The sequence below is a fragment of the Vicugna pacos genome, chromosome 22 (assembly GCF_048564905.1).
Source record: "Vicugna pacos chromosome 22, VicPac4, whole genome shotgun sequence".
Classification (NCBI taxonomy): Eukaryota; Metazoa; Chordata; class Mammalia; order Artiodactyla; family Camelidae; genus Vicugna; species Vicugna pacos.
The window spans coordinates 26158094-26181188 of record NC_133008.1 but is presented as its reverse complement, the minus strand read 5'-3'; the positions used below and the strand labels follow the sequence as shown (position 1 = coordinate 26181188).

The window sequence follows — 23095 nt, the reverse complement described above, 5'->3', positions numbered from 1 at the left end:
TGGTCTGTGTTGCTGCTGGATCTCCAGGACCTAGGACAATGCTGGTATACAGTAGGTGCTCAACAAATATCTCTTGAGTGAATGAACAAATCTGCTTAACTCTCTCACCTCCTTTAAGTCTCTGCTCAGTCGTCTCCCTCCAGAGGCCTCCCCTGACAGATGCGTCCCCCCACCCCATCACTCTCTGCCTCTTACTCAGTTTTTTTCTTCTTCCTAGCACTCATCGCCCCTGATGTATCATGTTTTTGTTTCTGCTTGTCCCAACCCCTTAGTTCCATGAAAGCAGGGGATTTTTCTGTCTTGTTCCAGCTGTATGGTGGGCCAACTTCTTGGCATATGACCTATTGCACAGGGCCCCATGCTTAGAAGGTTTAATGTGCTGCTGTCATTTTGAAATTCTTCATAATTTTGAACAAGGGTCCTGCACTTTCACCTGACCCTATGCTGTGCAAAATTCTGTAGTCCATGCTGGCTCCAGTTCCCCAGTGCCTGGAACAGCCCTTGGTAAGTGCTCAAGGATTTGTAGAGTGAGGGAAGGATTGGAGGAGGCCAGGGGAGAGAGGAGACACATGTGCCACCAATGTCTGGACACGTGTGCACATTTGCAGAAATCAGCCCTGGAAGAAATCTGGGCACAGGACGCTGGGCCTCAGGACCCGGCCTGAATACCCAGGTGGAGGGGTGCCACTAAGCCTGCTTTCCCCTCCCCTGGGCAGCAGCCAGCTGGGGAGGGGGAGGTCCAGATGGCAGAGCAGGTTGCTCTGGGCAGCTGGCATCAGGCTCAGGCTGAGGAGAGTTCTGTTCCCCCACCCAGCTTGTCAGCATTCCTAGCCTGGCCTGACAGAGCAGCAGGGCTTCATCCAGCTCCTGCCTCCTTCAACAGTATGTGGGGATGGGTGGCCAACAAGAGGGATGGAAGTGAGGATAAATGCCCTTTTCCACACCTTGCCCCAGAGCATTCAGGCCTGAGGAAGGAGAGTTATTCCCCAAGCTCCATGCCTGGGAGCTGGGAAGAACTGTCAGGGGCCTCTGGCATGCATGTGTGTGTTGTGTGCACGTGTGTAAACATGAGACTTTGTACATAGCTGTCCATGTGCACTGGACGGGTAGAACTCTCTGGGAGTCTGAGTGTTGTGTAGTTGAGACCAGACCATACCTGCAGGAGTGTGTGTATGTGACAAAGTGACGCTTACATCAGTCTATGTAAGCATGAGGCTGGATGTGTCTCTGTGTGACTGTGATGTTGTGTGTGTGTGTGTGTGTGTGTGTGTGTGTGTGTGTGTAGGAGGGGAGGGTACATGCTTGTGGATGCAGCAGGAAGCAGCATTTGACAGTGGGTAGAAATGCAGATTCTGGGTTCACATCTCTGCACAGCCACTTAATAGCTTTGGGGCCTCAGGCACATTATTAAAGTTCTCCATCCTGTATATGGTGTTTGTGTGATGTTTGTCTGGATCAAAGTGTGTGTGTGTGTGTGTGTGTGTGTGTGTGTATGTGTTTGAAAAGTAATGCAACTTCTCTGGGAGGTCTTCCTGGATACCCAACCCAAAGTGGACCCCCATTTTTCTCTCTTGTCACAAGCTGTTTCTATCACAATCCTAATCACAATTTGTTGTTATATATTTATTTGTTTTTTATGTTGTTTCTTTGTTTCCTCCACTAAACGTCAGCTCTATGAGGGCAAGGAGTTCTCTTCACGGCTGTATTCTTAGCACCTGGCACATGGTAGGCACTGAGTAAATACTTGTTGAATGGGTGAGCACAGGGCTGTGTCGGTGTGGTCGGGGGGGAGGTGGGTGTCAGCTGGCTGTCATGGGTTCCTGGAGGGACCTGTGCTCAACTCTGTTCTCTACTCTCTTCCATTCCTAGCTGTTCACAATACTTCCTTCAGCCATCCTCCCTTGTATGGGAATGATGACACCTTTGACAACATCTTCCCCCTTTTATGGGTCTTAAGGATTCACCTTATCTATAAAATGGGAGGGAGGATGAATTGGTTCATGATAAACCTCCTACCTGATCTAACTGCTATGAAAATAGTCAATCTGATCCTCTCTTTAGTTCATTCAATATTTATTGAGCACCTACTATGAACCAGGCACTGTCTAGACCCAGCCCTGCCCCCTTGGAGCTGAAGGTCAATGAGGAAGGCACATACAAACCATTAATCTCATCTATCCTGAATACGCCCCCCCCCAGTCACTCTCTATGCCTCATGGAATTTTTGTCTTCACAATCTGAAATCACCTTATTTCTCTGTTTATCCACTGTTTTTGCTCCCTCACCCGCCTCCAGAGTCAGCAGAGCAGGGATTTGGCTGGTCTTGTTGCTGTAGCCCGACAGCCTGGCCACAGTGTCCTGGCACATAGTAAGCACTTGGGATATATGTGTAAAATGAGCTATAAAATAAAAGACGAAGTAACGGCAGACTCACAAGCATGACCTCCTCGAATCCTGAAAGTATCATTACCCACTTTGCAGATGAGGAAATTGAGGTTCGGAAAGGCAAAGCCGTTTGCCCACTCCCACCACTGCAGCTAAGCAGTGTGTGGCTGTGGGATGCAGCAGAGGAAGCTTGGGCAGCCCAGAGGAGCACTCCCAGCCCCCCACCCCCACCTCGCAGGTACATAGACTCACAGCAAGGGATGCGCTGATGGGGGAGGGGGGTTGGGAGACCGAGAGACAGTGCAAAGCAACTTAGGGGTCTCTGTCTCAGTTCCCAGGACTGAAGATGCTGTGTTGGCAGGAGATTAGGAAATGCTTGGCGCTGATGGGGGAGCTTCCGGCGCCCTGTCCCCAATTCTGGCAGCTGGGGCTCCTGGGACCCTGTTTTGATGAGGCGAGGAAGCCAGTCTCTGAAGCCAGGTAGAGACCCCCGCGCCTACCTGGGAGTCCTCGGCATCTGGGGTCCTCCCCACACATCCTCAGCCCGGAGGCGGGCCTGAAGCCCTCAGAGGGCGTACGGGGGGGGCCCTGGCTTTCTTGGGGGTCGGAGGAAGCCCCTACCGTCCTGGTCCCTCCCTCCCGGGCGCCAGGTCCCCCTTCCCACCGCAGCTCGTAGCCCAAAGCTTACCTTGCATGGGGGCTGGGGAGGGGATGCCCCGCCCTCTCCGGCCTGGGGGACGGGGAGGGGAAAGGGATGTCCAGACCCTTTGTTTGCTGGTGTGTGTGTATGTATGTGTGTGGGTGGGTGGGTGATTGGGTATGCGCGATTGTGAGACCCGCTAGGGTGTGGGAACGTGCGCGCTCGTGCCCGGGCCGTGACGGCCGCTGAGATGCTGGACTGCCAGGGCTGGAGGGGGAGGAGGATGAGAGGGGGACTCCCCCGCCCCCGCCCGCCTACTCACGGGCTGAATGGAGCACGAGAGGGAGGGGCGGCAGCGAGCCACAGCTTTGTATGGATGGCCCCTCCCCTTTCCCGGGCAGGGGAATTCCCCCTCCCCCAATCCATTTAGAGACCTTTACTCCTTTCGTTTCAGCCCATTCCCTCCAAACGCCCGCTCTGAGGGAGTCTAGGAAGAGGCGCCCTTCACTCGAATGGTTGAAGCTCCTCTTATCCCAGCCGCCCCCCACCCCCACCCCCGGAGAGCCCTTTAATCTGAGATAATCCCAGCCCTAGGCTGCAACACGGCCTTTTATCCCTATATCAAAGCGTGGGTAGGGATCTATGAAAGTGTGTGGCTGGGGTTGCCCGAATTCAGGGTAATGGATTCCTTAGAGCCCGGGCTGAGGAAGAGGGCCCCAGACAAGAAAGAAGGGGCTGCGAGCGGTCTTAGGGCACCTCGCGCGGGAAAGACCCTCTTGGTGCGCAATTCCACGATCTCCTCCTCCGTTTCCTCCCCCTCCCCCTCGCGAGGCCAGGAGCACTGGCAGTTAGTTAGACATTAGCGACACTTAGCGGCCGCATCAGAAGACGCAGTCAGGCTCCTGAGACCCGTTAGTGTGGTCCGGGTGATTCCAGAAGGGGCGTGTACGCGCGAATCCCTGTTTAGGACTGACAGAAAATGAGGACGCGAGGGGGAGACTATGATCTGAGCCCGGAAAATGCCAGCCCCCAAGACGGGGCCACATCACTCTCACCTCCGACACTGCAAGAGCAGGGCCATATCCTTCCTCCACTTATACCCTCCCCCTCGGACTGGGAAAGTGCTTTCATACCAAACACCCTCCCCAGCACAGGGTTAAGTCCTTCTTCACAAAGGACGGGGGCGCAGTTTTCTCGCCGAGGCCCGGCCCCAGCAGAAGGCTCGGGCTGACGTCACTGCGGTGTGGCTAAGAGGACAATCCTCTCACTGTGTCTCACTGACTGTCCCCTCCCTCGCCATGGTCGACACAAGTCATGCGGCAGCGGGAGATGAAGAGGGCTCGAGGTTGGAGGATCCATTTATACTGGTGTCTAGAGAGAGCCCAGAGCTGCAAGAGGTGAGATATCGGCGTAGACTCCTGGGGCCGGAACACGTGCGCAGGGCTCTTTAAGAGAACTCGGTCGCCAGTGCCGCTGCCCCGGTTACTAGGGATATGACGTCATGCGCGGGCGGGGACGTGAGCTCCCTGGCGGAAGCGGAAGGGGTGGGGCTCTGCGGGCCGAATCTCCGTGCCGCCGCCGCCGCCGCCGCCGTCGTCAGAGCCGGAGCGGGCTGGGCCGCCGAGGCAAGATGGTGGACTACAGCGTGTGGGACCACATCGAGGTGTCTGACGATGAAGACGAAACGCACCCCAACATCGACACGGCCAGCCTCTTCCGCTGGCGGCACCAGGTAGAGTGCGCGCGCCCAGCCCCTTCCCCCACTCCCAGGACTCCGCTTCAGAGTTCTGACCCCTGATATTGCCAGGAACCCAACCATTGACACCTGAGATACCCACCCTACAGTGTGGACTTTTAGTATCGCTCGGCGTTCTTCAACTCCGGGACCCCAGAACTGCCAGGACCCTTTAGTCCCTGCCCACGATCCCGCCCCGTCCTCCGATTTCTTCTTGGAACTCCCAGCTGACCCCTAGGGCACCTTTTTCAGAGTCTGGACTCGCAAGACGATCTTTGGGCTTGCCCCTCAGTCCAGTTTGGGACCTTCCATTTACACCCAGAATACTGACTCAGAATTTGGACCTTGATCCTATTCGGATACCCACTTGGGACGTTGGATATCCCACCAACCCCTCCAACCCCTAAAGTCCCCAATACTCTAAGTCCATTCTGCGTCTTGCCTCTCTGGGTCTTTGACAGAAATTCCCATTTAGGTCCAGAGCTCTTACTTCTCCAGATAGACCAAGGAACTCTGCCCTTTCCTGAGATTTCTGTTCCTGGCCCAGGACTCCTTCCCTGGAATGTAGACCGGTGCCCCAGGAGGACCCTCAGTCCCATCTAGGACAGGAATTTTGAAACATAGCTCCCCTTCAGACTGAACCACCAGCTCCACCCTGATGGAGCCTCCAATTCCGTCCGTTCTTTGGCCTCACATACCGTAGACCCAGTTTCCCATTACATCAGGAAGCCCTACCCACATGGCTTCCTGCCCAGCCAGAACCCCTGCCCCTACTTGGTACTGCAGACCTGGTCACCACCCACCCCAAGATGGGCTTCCTATAGGAACCTCTGCCAACATTGGAATCCCTCATTCAGACCCATGTCCGGGACCCAAACCCACCCCACCTTCCTTCCCACCCAGTTTAAGTCTGCTGTTCTCGAGATACCCAGATTAATCCTGCTCTTACCAGTAACCCTCCCAGTGTGATTTCACATTCACTGGCCTTTCTTTTATTTGTTTTCTCCCTCATCCAGACCCCAGAATCCCAAGTCTGTGTGTTCTCTCACCCGTCTCCCTGCCCGGCAGTGCTCACAGGCCAACAGAATGACTCTCATGAGACCTAATTGTCTAACCTCCTGCTCCACTGAATGAGAGCTTCTGCACCCACATACCTGCATCTGTTATACTCTCTAAATGAGAGCTTGTATCTCTCAGAACCTTCCAGTTGGGAACTCCTGACCCCACCTTCTCATCTATCAGCTCCCATTCATTTATCCAGAAACTCCTAGAAGGGCCCATTCTGCTGACACAGTCTTAGTCCCTACATCTGATTCCCAGTCCCAGTCCCAACCCATCTCTTAAAGCAGCAGTCTCCTGGGTAGCATACCTGCCAGGCAAGCCACTAGACTGTAAGAAGAAAGTTCTAGCACTTCTCTTTCTGGTTATGTGTAACATTTTATAATGAAATATTTAAGGTCCTTGCAAAGCTTTAAAGACTATTCTTGAGAACACCTATTTCTGTCACATAGTTAATCGGTATAACTGTGTGGAGGCCAGTTTGGTCCTGCTGGATGGGAGGCCAGTGCCCCCTCTCCTGCAATGTACTCCTGCCACCATGTCCTTCTCCCTCTCGGCACAAAGCTTTTTCCTGTCCTGCCACCCAGAGTCCCACAGCTGTAGTGGAGGCAGGGAGCCACTGAACCAGCACCAGGTTCAGTGGCCAGCAAGCCTGGCCTCTAATCCAAGCCCTGCCACAAGACCGTGGCTGCTTTACTCCAGGGGAAGCAAGACCCCCACCTCCATGAGACCATCATAAGAATGATGTGAGATTAGAACTGAAAAGCACTTGACTCAGGGCCTGGGAAGAAGTAAGTGTACCAGAGGGGAAGGTGGGATTAGAGAAGAAGTAGTCCGGATCCTTCCTGAGTATAGGCCTGCCCACCTAGGTTCAGATCCTGTCTCCTTCTGAATCACTGACTTGCTGCATGGCCACCAGTGAGTTTTTAATCTCCCTGTGCCTCAGTTTCCCCAGCTGGGAATCTTAGTGGTATCCACCCCATTGGATTGTTGTGAGGGTCAGCTTATTTCTTTAATGTGTGTAATGCTCTCAGGACAGTACCTGGCATGTAATAAGTTCTGTGGAAACTTCAGTCACTATCATTGTCATTACTCAGGTAACTCATGATAAAAAAATAATCCAAGGTTTCCAGAAGGGGACAAGTGAGTCGTCCCAGCTCCCACTCCCTTGCCTGGAGACAACTACCAGTACTCGTTTCTTGTGGCTCCTTCCAGTGAGCTGTGGGACATTGAGGTTCTGTGAGTCTCGGTTTCCTGATCTGTAAGGCAGGAGGGCAGTGACACCTGTGGCCCTTTCGCGCTGCTGAGGCTTCTGCCCTGCCCAACCTGCTACAGCCCTTCCTGGAGGCGTAAAGCCCAGGCCGGGCGCACTGCCACCCCCACCAGCTCCAGGAGGCCTTTATTTAGCTTTGACCTCCCTGATGGCTGCTCAGAGAATGCCGGGAAGGTTTTGATGACCGCCCAGCAGAAACCAGCAGGGTGGTAGATTCCTGCTGCCACCCAAGACCAGCTATGATGTTGACCATATAGAGCCCCTCACAAGGCAGCAGGAAGGCTCCAGGGTGACACAGGCCCATCATGGAGGAGAGGTGGCAGAGACCACAAGGCATCCTCCACAAGACGATGGCCTTCTCCACCCCTTATCCTCAGGTGAAAAGGGAGGCTCAGCATTGGCTGGGTCTGTCCTCAGGGGCATCAGAGAGGGGCTCAGGTCTGCTGATCCTCACCCACATGTGCCTGTCCCTGTGCTAGAACCTGGAGATCCGACCTCGAATAAAGCACAGAAGCAAATTAGCAGACCATCTGCTGGCCACGACAACGGTGACGCCAGCGGGACACGTACACCGAGTGCTGTGTTGCACGCAGTTTCTTTGGAGTAATTCATTTAGTCCTCACAACACACCTGTGAGGCCCCACTTCCTAGAGGGGGACGCCAAGGCAGGGAGAGGTGCAAGCGACTGGGCTAAGGTCTAGTTACTGTAAGTGGAGGAGCTGGGTGCTCTGATGGTGCAGTAACAACCCCTCCCAGTTACCAGGCATTTACTCCAGGCTAGAAATGGAACTGAGCACTTGAAGTAAATTTCCCTTTTTTTAGACTTTTTTTTTTTTTAATGAAAGTACTGTGCTTGAACCCAGGACCCCAGGACCTCATGCATGCTGAGCACTCATTCTACCACTGAGCTATACTCTTCCCGCCGGAAGTACATTTTCTTGTTTGAATCCCATACAGCCCCCAGAGAGAGGGAGAGTGCCCCTCGGATAGACAGCATGGGAATGGCGCTCACTGAGGGTCTACTGGACCGTCTGCTTAATAACTTCTTTTGCTTCTCCTGGTGCCACCCTGCGAGGTCGGCACTGATGTCTGCATGTGACAGATGAGGAATCTGAGGTTAGGGAGTTGACCCAGGGACACGCAGCCATTAAGTAGAGACTGTGGGCTATGACCCCAGGTCTGGGGTCCCAAGGCCATCCACCAGCATCTCGTCAGATCAACTGATGATCACAGAGGGGCCTTTGGGGCTCAGTGACTCGGGGGGTTGGGCAGGCTCTGTCGAAGCTGGGACTTGGGGGCGAAGCAAATGGAGTCAGGGGAAGAGAGTTCCAGGTGGAAGGAACAGCATAGGCAGAGGCTAAGAGAGAGCTGGTCCATTCAGGGAACCACAAGGGCCAGCATCGACCTGGGACCCAGAGTTGGGAGAGGAGAGTGGGACCCAGCCCCCTGAGGAGCCTTGGTGCCATCTGGGCAGCTTGGGGCAGGGGTCTGGGGTCCCATCTAAACCCAGATACTCCAGGTCGGGGTGGCAGGGAAGGCTGCAGTCAGAGGTGCATGTTTCAAGGACTCCTCTGGCAGCTTCTGAGCCTGGATTGAGGGGATGGCCATCAAAGGTGGTGGCACCCCTCACGGCTCAGCTAGTGGCTCTGGATTGAGGAGGCACTGTTGGGAGCTGGGAGAGATGCTGGGGGAGCCAAGCAGGGGTGGAGAGTGGACAGGCCCCAGTAATCTAACAGGGGCCTGGTGAGGGGACTGAGTGGGATGAAGAGTGAAGAGATGAGGTGCCATCACCAAGTTTGGAGTGCAAGGGAAGAAGAGGTCTGGGGAGCGGCATCTGGCGGGGAGGACAGGGCACCAAGCCCAGGAGGGCTTGCTGGCATGGAGAGAGAGCTGCATGGACCTTTTGAGATCCAGGTGCAACTCTTGGGATGGAGCAAACTGGAGAAACAACTAGAAAAGAAAACTTTCAGGATTTGGTGGCAGAGAGGAAGGGAGGGGTAGAGCTCATGAGCAGTCCTAACAGGCTGAAGAGGTGGGGAGGGTCTTCACTGAGGCCAGACATAGCAGAAAACCAGATTTGGGGGATCCAGGTGGTGAGTTCAGTTAGGGGCACAGAGTGGAGGTGCCTGTGGGACACCCAGGCAGAAACGGCTTGAGGGGGTTAATGGGCAGAGGAGGGTACCCCAGTGTTGCCAAGGGCAGCTCCAGGGAGAAGGCGGATCCTGAGGCCTTGGGAAGGGGTGAGGCCTCCATTCAGTGTCTCATTGCTTTATTACATCCAGCAAGCCTATCTTGAGTCCTTACTGTGCACCAGATCCAGACACAACAGTGACCAGATCCCCACCTTCTTGAAGCCAGTATCCTTGGAGGAAGACAATGTCCAAAATACCGTAATTGTCACAGGATGTTGTCAGGTGTCAAGGGCTAATCAGAGTAAGGGGAGGTTGTGACCTTCAACAGGGAGGTCAGGGAAGGCCTCAACTGTAAGGGACATTCGAAGATGATAAGGATGCGGTGGGGTGGGGGTTCTAGGGAGAGAGTGTTCCAGGCCAAGGGAACAGCCAGTGCAAAGGCCCTGAGGTTTGAAGTGAGTTCAAGAAAAGGGGAGGGGAGGAAAGGTATAGCTTGGTGGTAGAGTGCATGCTTAACATGCACAAGGCCCTGGATTCCATTCCTGGTACCTCCATTAAAAAACAACAGCAACAAAAAACAAACAGTGAGGCAGCCTGTGTGGCTGGAGGGAGGGGGCAATCAGGAGGAGGTGAGGGCATGGAGGTGACAGGGCAGGTTGTGCATGGCCTTGTGGGCCGTGGGAAGGACTTGGGCTTTTGCTCAGAGTGAGGTGGGAGCCATATAGGGTTCTGAGCAGAGGAGGGACCTGCCCTGGCTCACGTGTGCCCAGGTGAGAGTGGAAGCTGGGAGTCCAGCACACGAGGTTCACTTGGACATTCTCTGGGGCCATCCCAGGTGCAGCTGTCAGGAGCCCGGGGCGAGGGTGGGGCTGGGGTCAAAGGACAGGCCATTCCTCAGAGCCATGGACCATTCCTGTCCGGCAGGCCCGGGTGGAGCGCATGGAGCAGTTCCAGAAAGAGAAGGAGGAGCTGGACAGGGGCTGCCGCGAGTGCAAACGCAAGGTGGCCGAGTGCCAGAGGAAGCTGAAGGAGCTGGAGGTGGCCGAGGGCGAGGGAGGCAAGGCCGAGCTGGAGCGGCTGCAGGCCGAGGCGCAGCAGCTGCGCAAGGAGGAGCGGAGCTGGGAGCAGAAGCTGGAGGAGATGCGCAAGAAGGAGAAGAGCATGCCCTGGAACGTGGACACGCTCAGCAAGGACGGCTTCAGCAAGGTGTGTGGGGCGGGGCGTGCCGGCAGCCTGCGGCAGGCTGGGGGTTGGGCGCAGTGGATTGTGCAGGTTGGGGGTTGGCTGGATAGGGGCATGGGTGGGAGGCACAGGTGTAGGCGCCCTGGGTGGGTGAAGTACCCCACCAGTACCCTCCTCTGATCTGCCCAAAGGCCCCAGTCCGAGGCCACGCCTGCCACGCCCACGCTCCCGCCACACTGATGTTCACGCCGTCACCACCTCCACTCTGGACGGGATGGGCACTGAGGCCGCGGCCCACCCAGCCACGTTTGAGGCGCTCCACAGCCTCTCCCCAGCCCACTCCCCTTCTCACCCCACCACAGAGCATGGTCAATACCAAGCCTGAGCAGGCAGAGGAGGACTCGGAGGAGGCGAGGGAACAGAAACACAAAACCTTCGTGGAAAAGTACGAGAAACAGATCAAACACTTTGGTGAGTTGGGTGCGGGGGGCCACCAGTGGGGGCGGGCGATGGTGCACGTGACAGAGGACGGTCCTCTGCTTCCAGGGCCCTGCTGACACTTTGCAAACACCTTCTCACAGGCATGCTCCGCCGCTGGGACGACAGCCAGAAGTACCTGTCAGACAACGTCCACCTGGTGTGTGAGGAGACCGCCAACTACCTGGTCATCTGGTGCATCGATCTAGAGGTGGAGGAGGTGAGTGGGGCTGTTCCCGGGGCTACGGAGCGGCTCTGCCCTGAGTCCGCCACCTGGTGACGCTGTGCCTATTCTCCCTTGGCAGAAATGTGCACTCATGGAGCAGGTGGCCCACCAGACCATCGTCATGCAGTTCATCCTGGAGCTGGCCAAGAGCCTGAAAGTGGACCCCCGCGCCTGCTTCCGGCAGTTCTTCACCAAGATCAAGGTAGGAGCCTGAGTGGCTGGGGCAGATTTGGGGGTGATCATTCTCAGGGAACCAGCCAGCAGTCCACTGGGGGCAGTGGACACGGGTCTACTTGGACTCGAGGCCCTGTGATCAGAACCTCACACATCAGGAGACGGAGGAGCTGAGAAGTGATTGGCAGATTTTGAAAGCAGAGCTGACAGGATGTGCTGAGAGTCCCAGCCTGGGGTAAGGCCCGGAGTCGGATGCCTGCGGGCTTCTTACCTGAGCACTTGGAAGAGCAGAGCTACCCCTGCTGAGCTGGAGGAGGCCAGCAGCAGGGTGGACTGGGTGTGGGGGTGGTGATCCAGAGCTCAGGGGTAACTATGTTGAGTTTGAGGTGCCAGCGAAACTCCCCACAGGAGGAGGCGGTGGGTGTCACGAGTCTGCGGTTCAGGGGACCATGCAGGCAGATGGTCGTGAGCACGTGGGTGTAAACCCGAGCGCAGAGGAGGTGGAGGAGGATAAATGGAGCAGAGGAGAAGCCTGAGCCCCAGGGCACCCATCCTATAGTTGGGGACCAGACATAGGAGGTCCTTGGGCGTCTCTGAGGACCTGCAGCGGGAGGATCTGGGGACCCCAGTCCCACTCTGTGAACGCCCCCGCCCCCTCCACAGACTGCTGACCGCCAGTACATGGAGGGCTTCAACGACGAGCTGGAGGCCTTCAAAGACCGCGTGCGGGGCCGCGCCAAGCTGCGCATCGAGAAGGCCATGAAGGAGTACGAGGAGGAGGAGCGCAAGAAGCGGCTGGGCCCCGGTGGCCTGGACCCTGTCGAGGTCTACGAGTCCCTCCCTGAGGTGCGGCTCCCTACTCCTCCCAGCTGGCAGGCGGTGGGCGTGGGCAGGCAGCCGGCAGGACCCTGGCCCTGACCCTGCCCCTCTGCACCCACAGGATCTCCAGAGATGTTTTGATGTGAAGGACGTGCAGATGCTCCAGGATGCCATCAGCAAGATGGACCCCGCCGTGAGTAACCACCTGCCAGGTCCCCCACCACTCCTCTCTCCCCACCCGGCTCCCCAGCGATGTGTCTCCCCGCCCCCTCCAGCCCTGCCGCCCACGTGACTGGTAGAAGTGCCTCTCCTGGGCTTCTCAAAGGAGTAAGGGAGGTTTTGTTACCCTGTGACCGGCACACCAGGCAGCCAGGCTTCATGCCATGTGCTCAACTTTAATTTATTGAGCACTACTGTGTGCGCAGCATCCAGATTGACTGCCACTGTCGCTGTGGGCTGTTAATAAGCACACCTAGCTGACCCCACCTTTGTCAGCCAGTCAGAGTAGCCCAAGGAGGGGGCTCCCCCTCAACCACTGTGACCCCATCAAACCAGTTTCTCTCTGGGTATTAACTCACAAAATTCATAGGGAGGGCTGAGCACGTAGTAGGCACTGGTAAACACTGGCTGTTAGGAGCAGTAAGAGTGGTGGTAAGTGAAGACTTTGAGTCTTTAGAGACCTCGGTGTGACTCCATTCCTGCCGCTTGGCTCACTGGTTGACCCTCTGGTTTCCTCATCTGCAAAATGGGTCTAGTCGCCACACAGGCCCAGGGTTTGTAGAGACTTCTATGGGAATGAGCATCTAGACCAAGGGTCTTCAGACTCTGGCTTGCAGGCTCACTGCCTGTCTATAAAGTTTTATGGGACTGCAGTGGCCACACTCATTTATTTTCATCTTGTCTGTGGCTAATTTGGGGCTGCAACCGTAAAGTTGAGGAGTGATGAGTTGAGAGGTTTTGACAAAGACCATAGGCCCGTAAGCCAAAAACATTTACTGCCTGGCACTTTACTAAAAAACCACTTGCTGACCCTTGTGCGAGACCCTACACTGTTTAAATTTGAATTAAAGTTAAGTGAAATTTCAAGTTCTATTCCTCCCCTGCACTAGGCACATTTGAAATACTCGGTAGCTAGTGGCACCCATGTTGAATGGCGCAGATTACAGACCATTTTCATCATCGCAAACAGTTCTCTTGGACAACTGTGATCTAGAATAATTGGGAAGCAGGCTTGAGAACGTGCAGGGGACAGGCAGGCCACCAGGAGATGGCAGCCCAGCCTCACCTGCCCACTCTTCTCCCTACAGGATGCGAAGTACCACATGCAGCGCTGCATCGACTCCGGCCTCTGGGTCCCCAACTCCAAGTCCAGTGAGGCCAAGGAAGGGGAGGAGGCAGGTCCTGGGGACCCCTTGCTGGAAGCCACCCCAAAGCTGGGTGATGAGAAAGATGTCAGCGCCTGATCCGCTCCAGCTGCCGCCAGCCTGCCTGCAGGCCCCTGTGCACCCCTTTTCAGAAAACAAAAATAGATGCCATCTCCCCAGTTCCTGGCTTCCTCCACTTTTGCTGCTCCCCCACCTAGCCCGGAGGGGCTGCCCACCCCCTCCACTGCCCCCACCCCCCAGCACTCATCGAGTCTCTGCTTCGAGTCAAGGGGTTTCACTGCCTGCAGCCCCCCATCAGCATTCTGCCAAAGGCTGGGGGGTCCAGGGAGGGGCAGAGGTTGCCAGGCTGGTCCACAGGGTGGGGGTGGGGGCCCCAGCTCAGGGGCCGCTCCAGTCACCGTGGACTCTTGTTTTCACTGTTGGTCTGCTGTCGAATCTTCTATATAGTAAACAGCAATGATCTTCCAATAAAGGATTTCAGATGCTCCACAGGGCGTCACAAGGGCTGTTGGCACAGCTCTTCTCTCGGGGGTGGGAGGGGACCCTAGTGAGTGTTGGCCGTGGGGCCCATTGCCCTCCAGCTATGGGGCAACTTCCTCCATCCTCACTCCAGGCTCTTCCACATGCTGTTCCACTGCCTCAGGACACCTTTATGTCAGAGCTCTCACTCGCCATCCCCACCCCTCTCTGCAAGTCTGGCTTTTCTCATCCCTCCAACCCCCCCGCCCCCCCATCCACTGAGACGCATCCTCACAGTGTCTAACCTTCCACGTGGCCCACTCGGCCTACAAAATATTTCTTGAGTCTAGCCACTGCCCTTCGTCCTCCACCCTGGTCCAGGTCCCTCATCATCTCTGGCCTGGACATCTGCCCCAGCCTCCGTGTCTCCCCCTTCCTTGCTAGACCCCACCGGGCAGCCACCAGCAGGCGCCTATGAACACATGAGTCAAGGCACACCCTTTCCCCCACAGAAACCTAAGTCCTCCCTGCATTTCACCCAGCCATGCGACATCAGCCAGGTCATGTCCCTGCCCTCGTATCATTACCACCACTCCTCACCAACTAACTCCCTCGTTGCTGATCCTTGAGCCCTTGAAGTTTTACTGTCAGTGTGACCTTGGGCGACTTAGCCTCAGTGACCCCCTGTGTACAATGAGTAATGTTAGTGCCTTCTTCCCAGGGTGGTGGTGAGTGAGATAATGTCCGGGCAGGCATAGCACCTGGCACTCAGATGCTCCAAGTGTGGGCCTTGGTACCTCCTGTCCCTCTACCTGGACACCCTTCCCTGCAGTCAGTCCTTTGAAAAGTTGAAATAGTTGGGCTACAGGAAAGCCTTAAAGAATACTGTAATAAACAAGGACACGTCAGCTTTTAAGATGTGAAATACCAAGGATCCAGTGAAGCTGACTGCCCGCCTCTGCTGAGGGACACCAACCCCTGACAGCTGCTTGTCACTCTGACCAGAGCTCTGCCACCTCCTCCCAGAGGCCCGCCTTCTGCGTCACACCTCACATCCAGCCACAAATCTTCCTCACCTGCCCAGCTATGCCAACCTGTGTATTGTCTCCTTTATGCTGTGAGCACCACCTAGGTACAAACTGATCTTTCCTGGTCCTGAGACATTTGCAGAGCTCCTAAGGGGTCCTGGCCATCAGTCAAAGCCAAGGACCTCAGAATGCTCTTGTGCCCAAGCTGATCACCACCAGGGGGCAGTAGTGAGCTGCAAATTCAGGTGGCATTGCCTAATGCTTTTTATTCGGAGGGAAATGGCAGGTAGGGGATCTAGGGGGATTGGAGGGGCCTCCTGAGGCCCTGGATAGACCTCACCCACCCAGCGTCCCTCCAGGACCCATTCATGGTGGTCAACTTACTAATTCTTAACTGCAAAAACTGATAGGTAGATTCCATATTACTGAGAATTTCCTTTCCCCTCAGGCTTCAATATAATGCAGCACTGTTACTGATGCTTTACATTAAATTTCAATATTTTGTTCATCATAGATTTTTCCCCCATTGTGTGTTTTTTTTAAATATTGCATTAAAATATTTATCTTGGTTACCGAGTTGGCGCCCTCTTTGCTTTCATGCCTCAACTGCCTCGCCCTAGCGCAGCCTAGGATTTAAAACATCGAATGATATTAAGAGATACACCGTAGAGTAAGCTCCCTCTCTACCACCCTCCACTGAGCTGGTTCCCTGCCCCCAACCTTGGGAACCCACTGTCTACGGTTTCCCGTGACTCCTTCCGGGGTTTCTTTCTGTAAGATCAAATATAACCTTACCCCTTCCCTTCCCTTTTACAAAGTACGTAGCACACTGTGCACTCTGTGACGCGTCTTGCTTTTTTTCACTGAACCGTGTGGGCCTGCAAATCTTTCCTTATCAGTACATCAGCACTTCCTCATTCTTTTGACTCTGGTATGTGCACATCTCAGCATTTATTTCATCAGCATTTTTTTGATTAACACTTGAGGTTCCTTCCCATCCCTACTTTTACAGACAATGCTGTGAGAAATACCTTTCTGCACCATTTCCCACCAGTATAGTCATCCTACCTGGAGAGTAAGCTTCCCAAAGCAGGATTGCTGAGTCTTAGGGGCAAACAGAATTCCACTCAGAAGGGTTTCACTGAACAAAATGTAATGCAGAGCCAGGTTTCAGTCCTGCAAACCAGACAGGAGAACCGACAAATGTTGAGTGTATTCCTTTTCTATGGCTGGCTGCTGTAACAAATCACCACTTAGTGGTTTCAACACAATGTATTACCTTACAGTTTTGCAGGTCAGAAGTCTGCATGGGTCTTGCTGTGCTAAATTCAAGGTTTTGGTGGGGCCATGAGTCCTCTGGAGGCTCTGGATCCATTTCCTTCTGGTTTCCAGCTTCTAGGGGCTGCCTGCATTCCTGGTCGCATGGTCGCCTTCCTCCATCTCCAAAGATGGGAAAGATGAATCAAGTTCTCCTATCACATCCCTCTGACCTCTTTTCCTACCTCCCCCTTCCACTTTTGAGGACCTTTGTGATTACCTTCAGCCCACCAGCACTATATATATATATATATATATATAAGGAACAAATCACAAATTTGCATGTCATCCTTGCACAAGGGTCATGCTAATCTTCCTTACCGTTCCAGTTTTAGTATATGTGCTGCTAAAGTGAGTGCACTCATCTCCCTGTCTTAAAGGAAGCTAATCATCCTTAATTTCTAATTCTCCCTTGCCACACCATAGAACATATTCACAGATGCTGGCAATTAGGACATGGGCATCTTTGGGGCGTTGTTATTCGGTAAGGTGTCCAGAGCTAGCAGCAGCAGGGAGCTGTTAATGGGGCTCAAGGGGATGAACCTGCTGACATCTGGAGCCATGAAGACGCTTCTCCCTTGCAGGTTATGTGGCCAAAGAGAAACAGCCGCTGCCCAACTGTGGTCGGGCAGGGAGAGAGCAGGCGAACAGATATCCTTCATCCATCTCCCACCTCCCGTCTCCTGCCAGCCTTCCCCACTGGCAGAACCCACCAGAAGCCAAGGACATGAAAACTAGGTGAAGCAATTTGCTGTCATCGTGGCTATAGAAGGAAACCCTGAATACACAGCTGCTCAGAGAGAGCAAATATCCTGCCGGGGACCTGAAATTGCTAGGGGTGTGGAGGACAGAGCCTAAAACCAGTTATTCCAGCACCCGATACCCTTTATCTGCTCCACTCCCTTCTCCCTGACACTTCAACCTTCTACCAAAACCCACAAAACCTACTTGTTAATATTTATCTGGTTTATGTCAGCTCCCTGAATGCCAGGATTCCTGTGTTTTGTTCACGGCTAAATCCCCAGGGCTCAGAACACAGCATATAGTAGGCACTCCATAAGTGTTTTTTTTTAATGGAGGTAAAATTTACATACGGAAAATTGATCTTTTAACCATTTCAAGGGGTACAATTCAGTGTCGTAAGTACAAGAAACTCTGTACTCAATAAATACTTAACTCCCTGTTCATAAAACATCTGTAATTTTGTGCCTGGCTGATTTCACCCAGCAGAATGCTTTCCAGCCTCCTTTATGGTGTAGCCTGTGTCAGAATGTCCTTCTTTTTTAAGGCTGATTAATATTCCATTATAGGATACCCCACATTTTGTTTACTTGCTCATTCACCGATAGACACTTGTGTTGCCTCTACCTCTCGGCTATCATGAATAAAGCTGCTATGAATACAGCTGTGCAAATCTCTCTTTGAGTCCCTGCTTTCTTTGTGTATACACGAAGAAGTGCAATTGGATTATATGGTGATTCTTTTTGAGGAATCACTAACCGATAAGCATGTTTTGATCTCAGAAATGAGTTGGATGTCAGGGGCCCGGAAGTGGAGTGGAGACTTGTCCTCAAAACCATTTTGTGCCTTTTCGATTTGGAACCACATGATTGAATGACTTATTTAAAAATAAATCATCAAAACAAACATTAAAAAGAAAAGAATGGTGGGATAAGGTTGTTTCTTAGAGCCACTGAAACTGCAAAATTAGAAATCACGTGATTGTCCAGCCTTGGGAGATAAGACAAAGAAATTCTAGCCTATTAATGTGTACAATGCTGCACAATAGAGTAGTGAAAACAAGTGGAGTGACTCACATCCGTAGAGATGAAATTCATAAACACGTGCTCGTTTGTGAATTGGAAATTCATAAACACAAGCACAGATAAAGTAAGCAAGTCATAGGGGCCAGCAGATGGATAGGAATTACAAGTTCAAGGACAGCCTTCCCTTCCAAGACTTTACCTGGCTGTTCCCCCTGCCTGGTCCATCTTTCCCCTGACATCCATGTGGCTCCACCTCGGCTCCCACAAGGTCAGATAGGTGGTCCCAGGCCACGCAATCTCCAATGACATCAGCTCCCTGCTTTGCTTCTATATCGTGTCACCATCTGCTACACCATGTATTTGTCCTTGTTTATCCTTGGTCTTGGCTGTCTTCCCATCTAGACTGTCACGCCGTAAGTGCAGGGAATTTTATCTGTTCTCTTCCCTCCTGTGTCTCCCTGGTGGGTGGAGGTGGGGGCCTAGAACAGGGCCGAGCACATAGTAGGTGCTCAAGAGATGTGTATCCTCATTGCTGTAGGGACTGAAAGGGACAACAGCCACTTTCCTCTGAGGATGAAAATGGGGAATGGATCTCTGAGATCCTCCACGGTACTTATTTTTACTTAAAAAAATTTTTTTTCACAATTCTTTTTGCACTTTGTTTGTTTTGGGCGGGGGGAGCGAATTAGATTTGTTTGTTTCTTTATTTTTAATGGAAGTCCTGGGGACTGAACCCAGGATCTCGTGCACGCTAAGCACACGCTCTACCACTGAGCCATACCCATCCCTCTCTCTGATATTTATGCTGTTTTATTTTTCTACCTGAATGGATGACACACAGACAATTTCCTTTTTTTTAGATTTTTAAAAAACTGAGAAATAACTGACATATAGCAATATATTAGTTTCAGGTACAACATACCGATTTGCTAGTGCATACATCGTGAAATGATCACCACGTTAAGTCCAGTTACCATCCATCACCCTCTAGAGTTACAGACATTTTTTTTCTCGTTATGAGAACTTTTAAGATCTCTCGTTTTAGCAACTTTCAAACATACAATACGATATTGTTAGTCACCATGCTGTCCACCTCATCCCTGGGACTTATTTATTTTATAACTGGAAGTTTGTACCTTCTGACCACCTTCATCCATTTCACCAACCTCTCTTCCCCCTGATTTTTCAAAAATCATGGTAAAATATAGATAAGGTAAAATGTCACATTTTAACCTTTTTTTTTAAAGAGTAAAAGCAGATTTATTCAGGGAGATACACACTCCTAGACAGAGCGTGGGCCATCTCAGGCGGCAAGAGAGCCCATTTTAACAATTTCTAAATTTAAAGTTTATAGGATTAAGTACATTCACATTGTTCTGCAATCATCACACCACCCATCTCCAGAACTTCTCATCTTCCTAAACAGAAACTCTGTCCCTGTTCAACACCAGCTCCCCATTCCCCCTCCCCGAGCCCCTGGCACCCACCATTCCACTTTCTATCTCCAAGAATTTGACTCCTCTAGGGACCACCTATAAAGTGAAATCATAAAATATTTGTCTTGTGTCTGGCTTCTTGCACTTAACAAAATGTTTTCTAGGTACGTTTTGTTTGTTCATTCACCAACTTGAGTTGTTTCCCATGACTACTTATGAGAATTTTTTAAGGGCCATATGTTCACACACAAAGGTGTGGAACTTCCTTGGAAGGATTCCCAGCGGACCTCATGGCTGCTTTGGGGAAGGGGCTGACAGTTCCCTGAACTCTCCTATTCAAAAGGACACAAAAGGATTTTGTTTTTTTTCATTTTTCAGCCCTTGGCTTTTCCCTGGTCTGGTGGGAGCTCTGGGGAGGCTGGTTCCTGCAGGCCTCTCAGAGACTGGGGATTTCCCCAATTCTCACTTCCTCCTGAAAACCCACTGGGGCAGGATGGCCTGTTGTTCCAATTTGCCCAGGACTATTCCAATTTTAACCTGGAAAGTCCCTTGTCTGGGAACCCCCACTCAGTCCTAGGCAAACCCCTGTGGTTGGTGGGGTAACCTGGAGCCATCCTTCTGGGACTGGACCCCATCTGTGATGTAGGCATTCAGGGTGGAGGCCTCAGCCGGCATCCAGGCTGGGAAAATGACAGCTATTATTAGAATTTATTATGATGACTGGGTTTATTACCACTATTGTTGTTATTTATCACCCCACCTGACATTTCCTATTGGTTCCTCCTGGGTCACAGGCCCACCCCACCCCCGGTGGTCCAGCCTCCAGGCCCAGCAGAGGCCACCCCACCTCACCCGGGCTGGCTGTTGAAGAATCTGACACACTTGGTTTCCTGCTGCTACAGATCTAGTGGCAAAGAGGAAGCTGAGGCCGGAAGACTGTGGCCAGCCCTTCTGCAGTGGGGCAGGACAGTAGCCCAGGCCCAGACGTCTCCCCAGATCATTCCCTCCATTCTTGGCACCAGTTCCAGGCACTAGAGACACAGTGGAATTGTGTCTCTGCCCTTGAGGAGCTGACATTCTAGAATAGATGTCAAACATTAAAATCAGTGCTCAAAGAAACTTCCAGGAAAATGTTAGATGATCATAACAGCTGTTAAGAAAAATACAGCGGGCAAAGGGGGCAGAGAGAGGGATTTGCTGATTCAGAGCAAGGAGTTTCTGGGGAGTGGTGAGGCTTTTTTTCTTGGCCTGGGTATTTGGTTTCTTTTATTATTGTTCTTTCTTTAAAACTGGGCCCACAGGGCAGGGTAATAGCTCAGTGGTGGAGCGCATGATAAGCATGCACGAGGTCCTGGGTTCAATCCCAGTAACTCCCCTAAAAAAAGAAAAGAAAAAACTGGGCCCACAGGTAAAGCTTGTGAAAGTTTTCTTTAAGGTATGGTAAAGGAAATATTTCTCTACTCAACACTTGTGACATTCAATGTATGAGTTTTCCACACCAAGAAATTCTCTCTTTTTCAGTGGACACCAACTGGGAATCTTATGGTTCAATTCAGTTTTGACACTACCTGGAGTTGGCGCAAGACCCCACGGGTTAAGGGCTCAGTCCCACAAGACTGCCTCCCACTTCAGGCATCAATCTTCACCTGTACTTCAGATCAAATAACTATAATAAGGGGATTTCCACTACCCTCTTCTCAGGTTCAATAATTTGCCATAAAGGCTCATAAAACCTAGAGAAAACTTTACATAGGTTTACTGGTTTTTTATAAAGGAGACAGATGAACAGCCAGATGAAGAGGTACATAGGGCGAGGTCTGAAGGATCTGAGTGCAGGAGTTCTGACTCCATGAAATGGGAGTGCGCCACCCTCCCAGCACAGAGATGTATTTACCAATTCAAAAGCTCTCCAAATCCCGTTGTTTGGGGATTCTATGCAGGCACAGTGGCACAATTGATTAAATCATTAACCACTGGCGATTGAACTCAATCTCTTGCCCATCTCCCCTCCCCAGATATCAGGGATGGAGGATGAAATATCTAACCAACCACTCTAATCACATGGTTGGTTCCTCAGACAACCAGCTTCCAGCTTTCAACAGTCACCTCATGTGCCTAAACTCAGGTACAGTTGAACAGGCTTATGATGGAAAAACCAAAGATGTTCCTTTCACCTTCATTACTGTGGAAATTCTAGGGGTTTTAGGAGTTCTGAGCCAGGAACTGGGGACTAAAGACAAATATGGTAACATGCCGACATCATCTCTTTCATGCAGGAAGTTTCAGGAGTCTTCAAAGCTCTGTGCCAGCAATTGGGGGTGAAGATCAAATCTCTATTTCTTGTTGTAGCACAATATCGCACATGGGAGTATTCAGGAGTATTTAGATAAGAGTATTTATGGGTTCAAAATTCTCAGGCTCGTCTGTGTCTGCTCAATATCCCCATTCCAAACTTCAGGGACCCACTCCTCCCCCAATCAGTGCCCTTATAACATAAGAGACCCTTAGGACTGTGCATTTAAGTGCTTTTTATAATTCTATAACCCATATAATCGGGCTCCGGGTCTGAACACTAATATCTATAAAAGAGAAGAGATTGTGTTCAGATAGCAGGGTGGGGGTGGGCGCAGGCAAGGGCAGGAGCCTTGGACCAGGATAAGAGCAACTTGGTTCCAGCAAGTGATGATGAGGATTTGTCCAGGAAGCTGAGAAGCAGTTATGCTTCATGAACCAGAGGTGGGTGTAAGAGAAATGGGGGTATCAAGATTTCTTTCCTGAGATTTTCTGAAATTTCTCTCCCTTGAGCTAACCAATATTTCCTTATTTCTCTTGAGTCCTTCCATAGGTGGGCTGAGCAGGCACAAGGAAATATAATACATTCTTTTAATTCCTCTCTCTTATGAAATATAGAGATACTCTGAAGATGTCTTCATAGCAGTACAGAGCCTCTCTCTCTTTTATTTCCCCCAGTTGCAAATTATTCCCTTGTCAGGATGAATCACCGTTCATTCCCCAATCCCCAAGCTCCCAGCACTCACTACCCTTTAGGTGCCAAGCTAAATCTCAATCTACAACCTTAAGTTGAATCTCCACAGCTTTCCTGTGAATAAGAGTCTGGTTTTCCCCACATTTTCTCAGACTCAGAGATGAATAGCCACCGTGCCCTTGACCCTGGCAGTTACAGCTCCAACTCCAGAAATAGACTTGGCTCTGCCCTTTTGTGTTTTGTGACCTGGGAAAGTTACTCAACGTCTGTTAAAGAAAAAAAAAATTATTCTGGCACTTGTCAAAATGGTATATGGAAGACTTTATGCAGGACTATAGCAGTAGGGGGGCTTGCAAAAGGGGAGAGAGTTGGGCTCAACCCTGGATACAACAAAGACAGCTGGGGATAGCTGGCCAAATCACAAGAGTCAGGGCGTCCATGGAGATATATCAAGGGGAGGGAGATTCTTGCTAAACTGACTTAACAGGATTCTTGCTAAAGAGAGGCCAAGGATTTATATATTAATGTTATCCATCAGATAACAAGAGTTGGGGGATGACTCAGGATTCTTTGCTCAGACTGGACTGTGCAGACCAAAGACAGGACTGGGGCGAGG

At 51.9% G+C, this 23095-nt stretch overlaps 2 protein-coding genes and 1 non-coding gene across 3 annotated transcripts in view; 1 reads left to right on the top strand and 2 right to left on the bottom strand.

Annotated features, from left to right (window-relative positions):
• The window catches only part of PDE4A (phosphodiesterase 4A), a 41964-nt gene extending 38814 nt beyond the window's left edge, over positions 1-3150 (bottom strand). Inside the window, exons 1-2 of the mRNA XM_072947669.1 lie at positions 3074-3150; positions 2248-2399 (exon numbers count right to left, since the gene is read on the bottom strand). The gene's annotated coding sequence lies outside the window, so the exon portion shown is untranslated. The remainder of the gene's footprint in view (positions 1-2247; positions 2400-3073) is intronic.
• Positions 3151-4335: 1185 nt separating this feature from the next.
• CDC37 (cell division cycle 37, HSP90 cochaperone) lies at positions 4336-13976 on the top strand. The gene is made up of 9 exons (XM_006206275.4): positions 4336-4422; positions 4515-4757; positions 10149-10430; positions 10769-10877; positions 10988-11103; positions 11189-11311; positions 11947-12129; positions 12224-12295; positions 13410-13976. The coding sequence occupies exons 2-9, from the start codon at positions 4527-4529 to the stop codon at positions 13563-13565; spliced, it is 1272 nt and encodes a 423-aa protein (XP_006206337.2). The 5' UTR covers positions 4336-4422; positions 4515-4526; the 3' UTR covers positions 13566-13976.
• Positions 13977-16545: 2569 nt separating this feature from the next.
• LOC116285124 (U6 spliceosomal RNA) lies at positions 16546-16652 on the bottom strand. Its single transcript, XR_004194807.1, has one exon. It is a non-coding gene; the product is annotated as a U6 spliceosomal RNA (small nuclear RNA).
• Positions 16653-23095: the final 6443 nt, after the last annotated feature.

Coding starts and splice junctions, on each gene's coding strand:
- CDC37 (XM_006206275.4), top strand. CDS start 4,527: ATGCGCGGGCGGGGACGTGAGCTCCCTGGCGGAAGCGGAAGGGGTGGG. Junction 12,130..12,223: donor TCTACGAGTCCCTCCCTGAG/GTGCGGCTCCCT, acceptor CTGCACCCACAG/GATCTCCAGAGATGTTTTGA. Junction 12,296..13,409: donor TCAGCAAGATGGACCCCGCC/GTGAGTAACCAC, acceptor TTCTCCCTACAG/GATGCGAAGTACCACATGCA.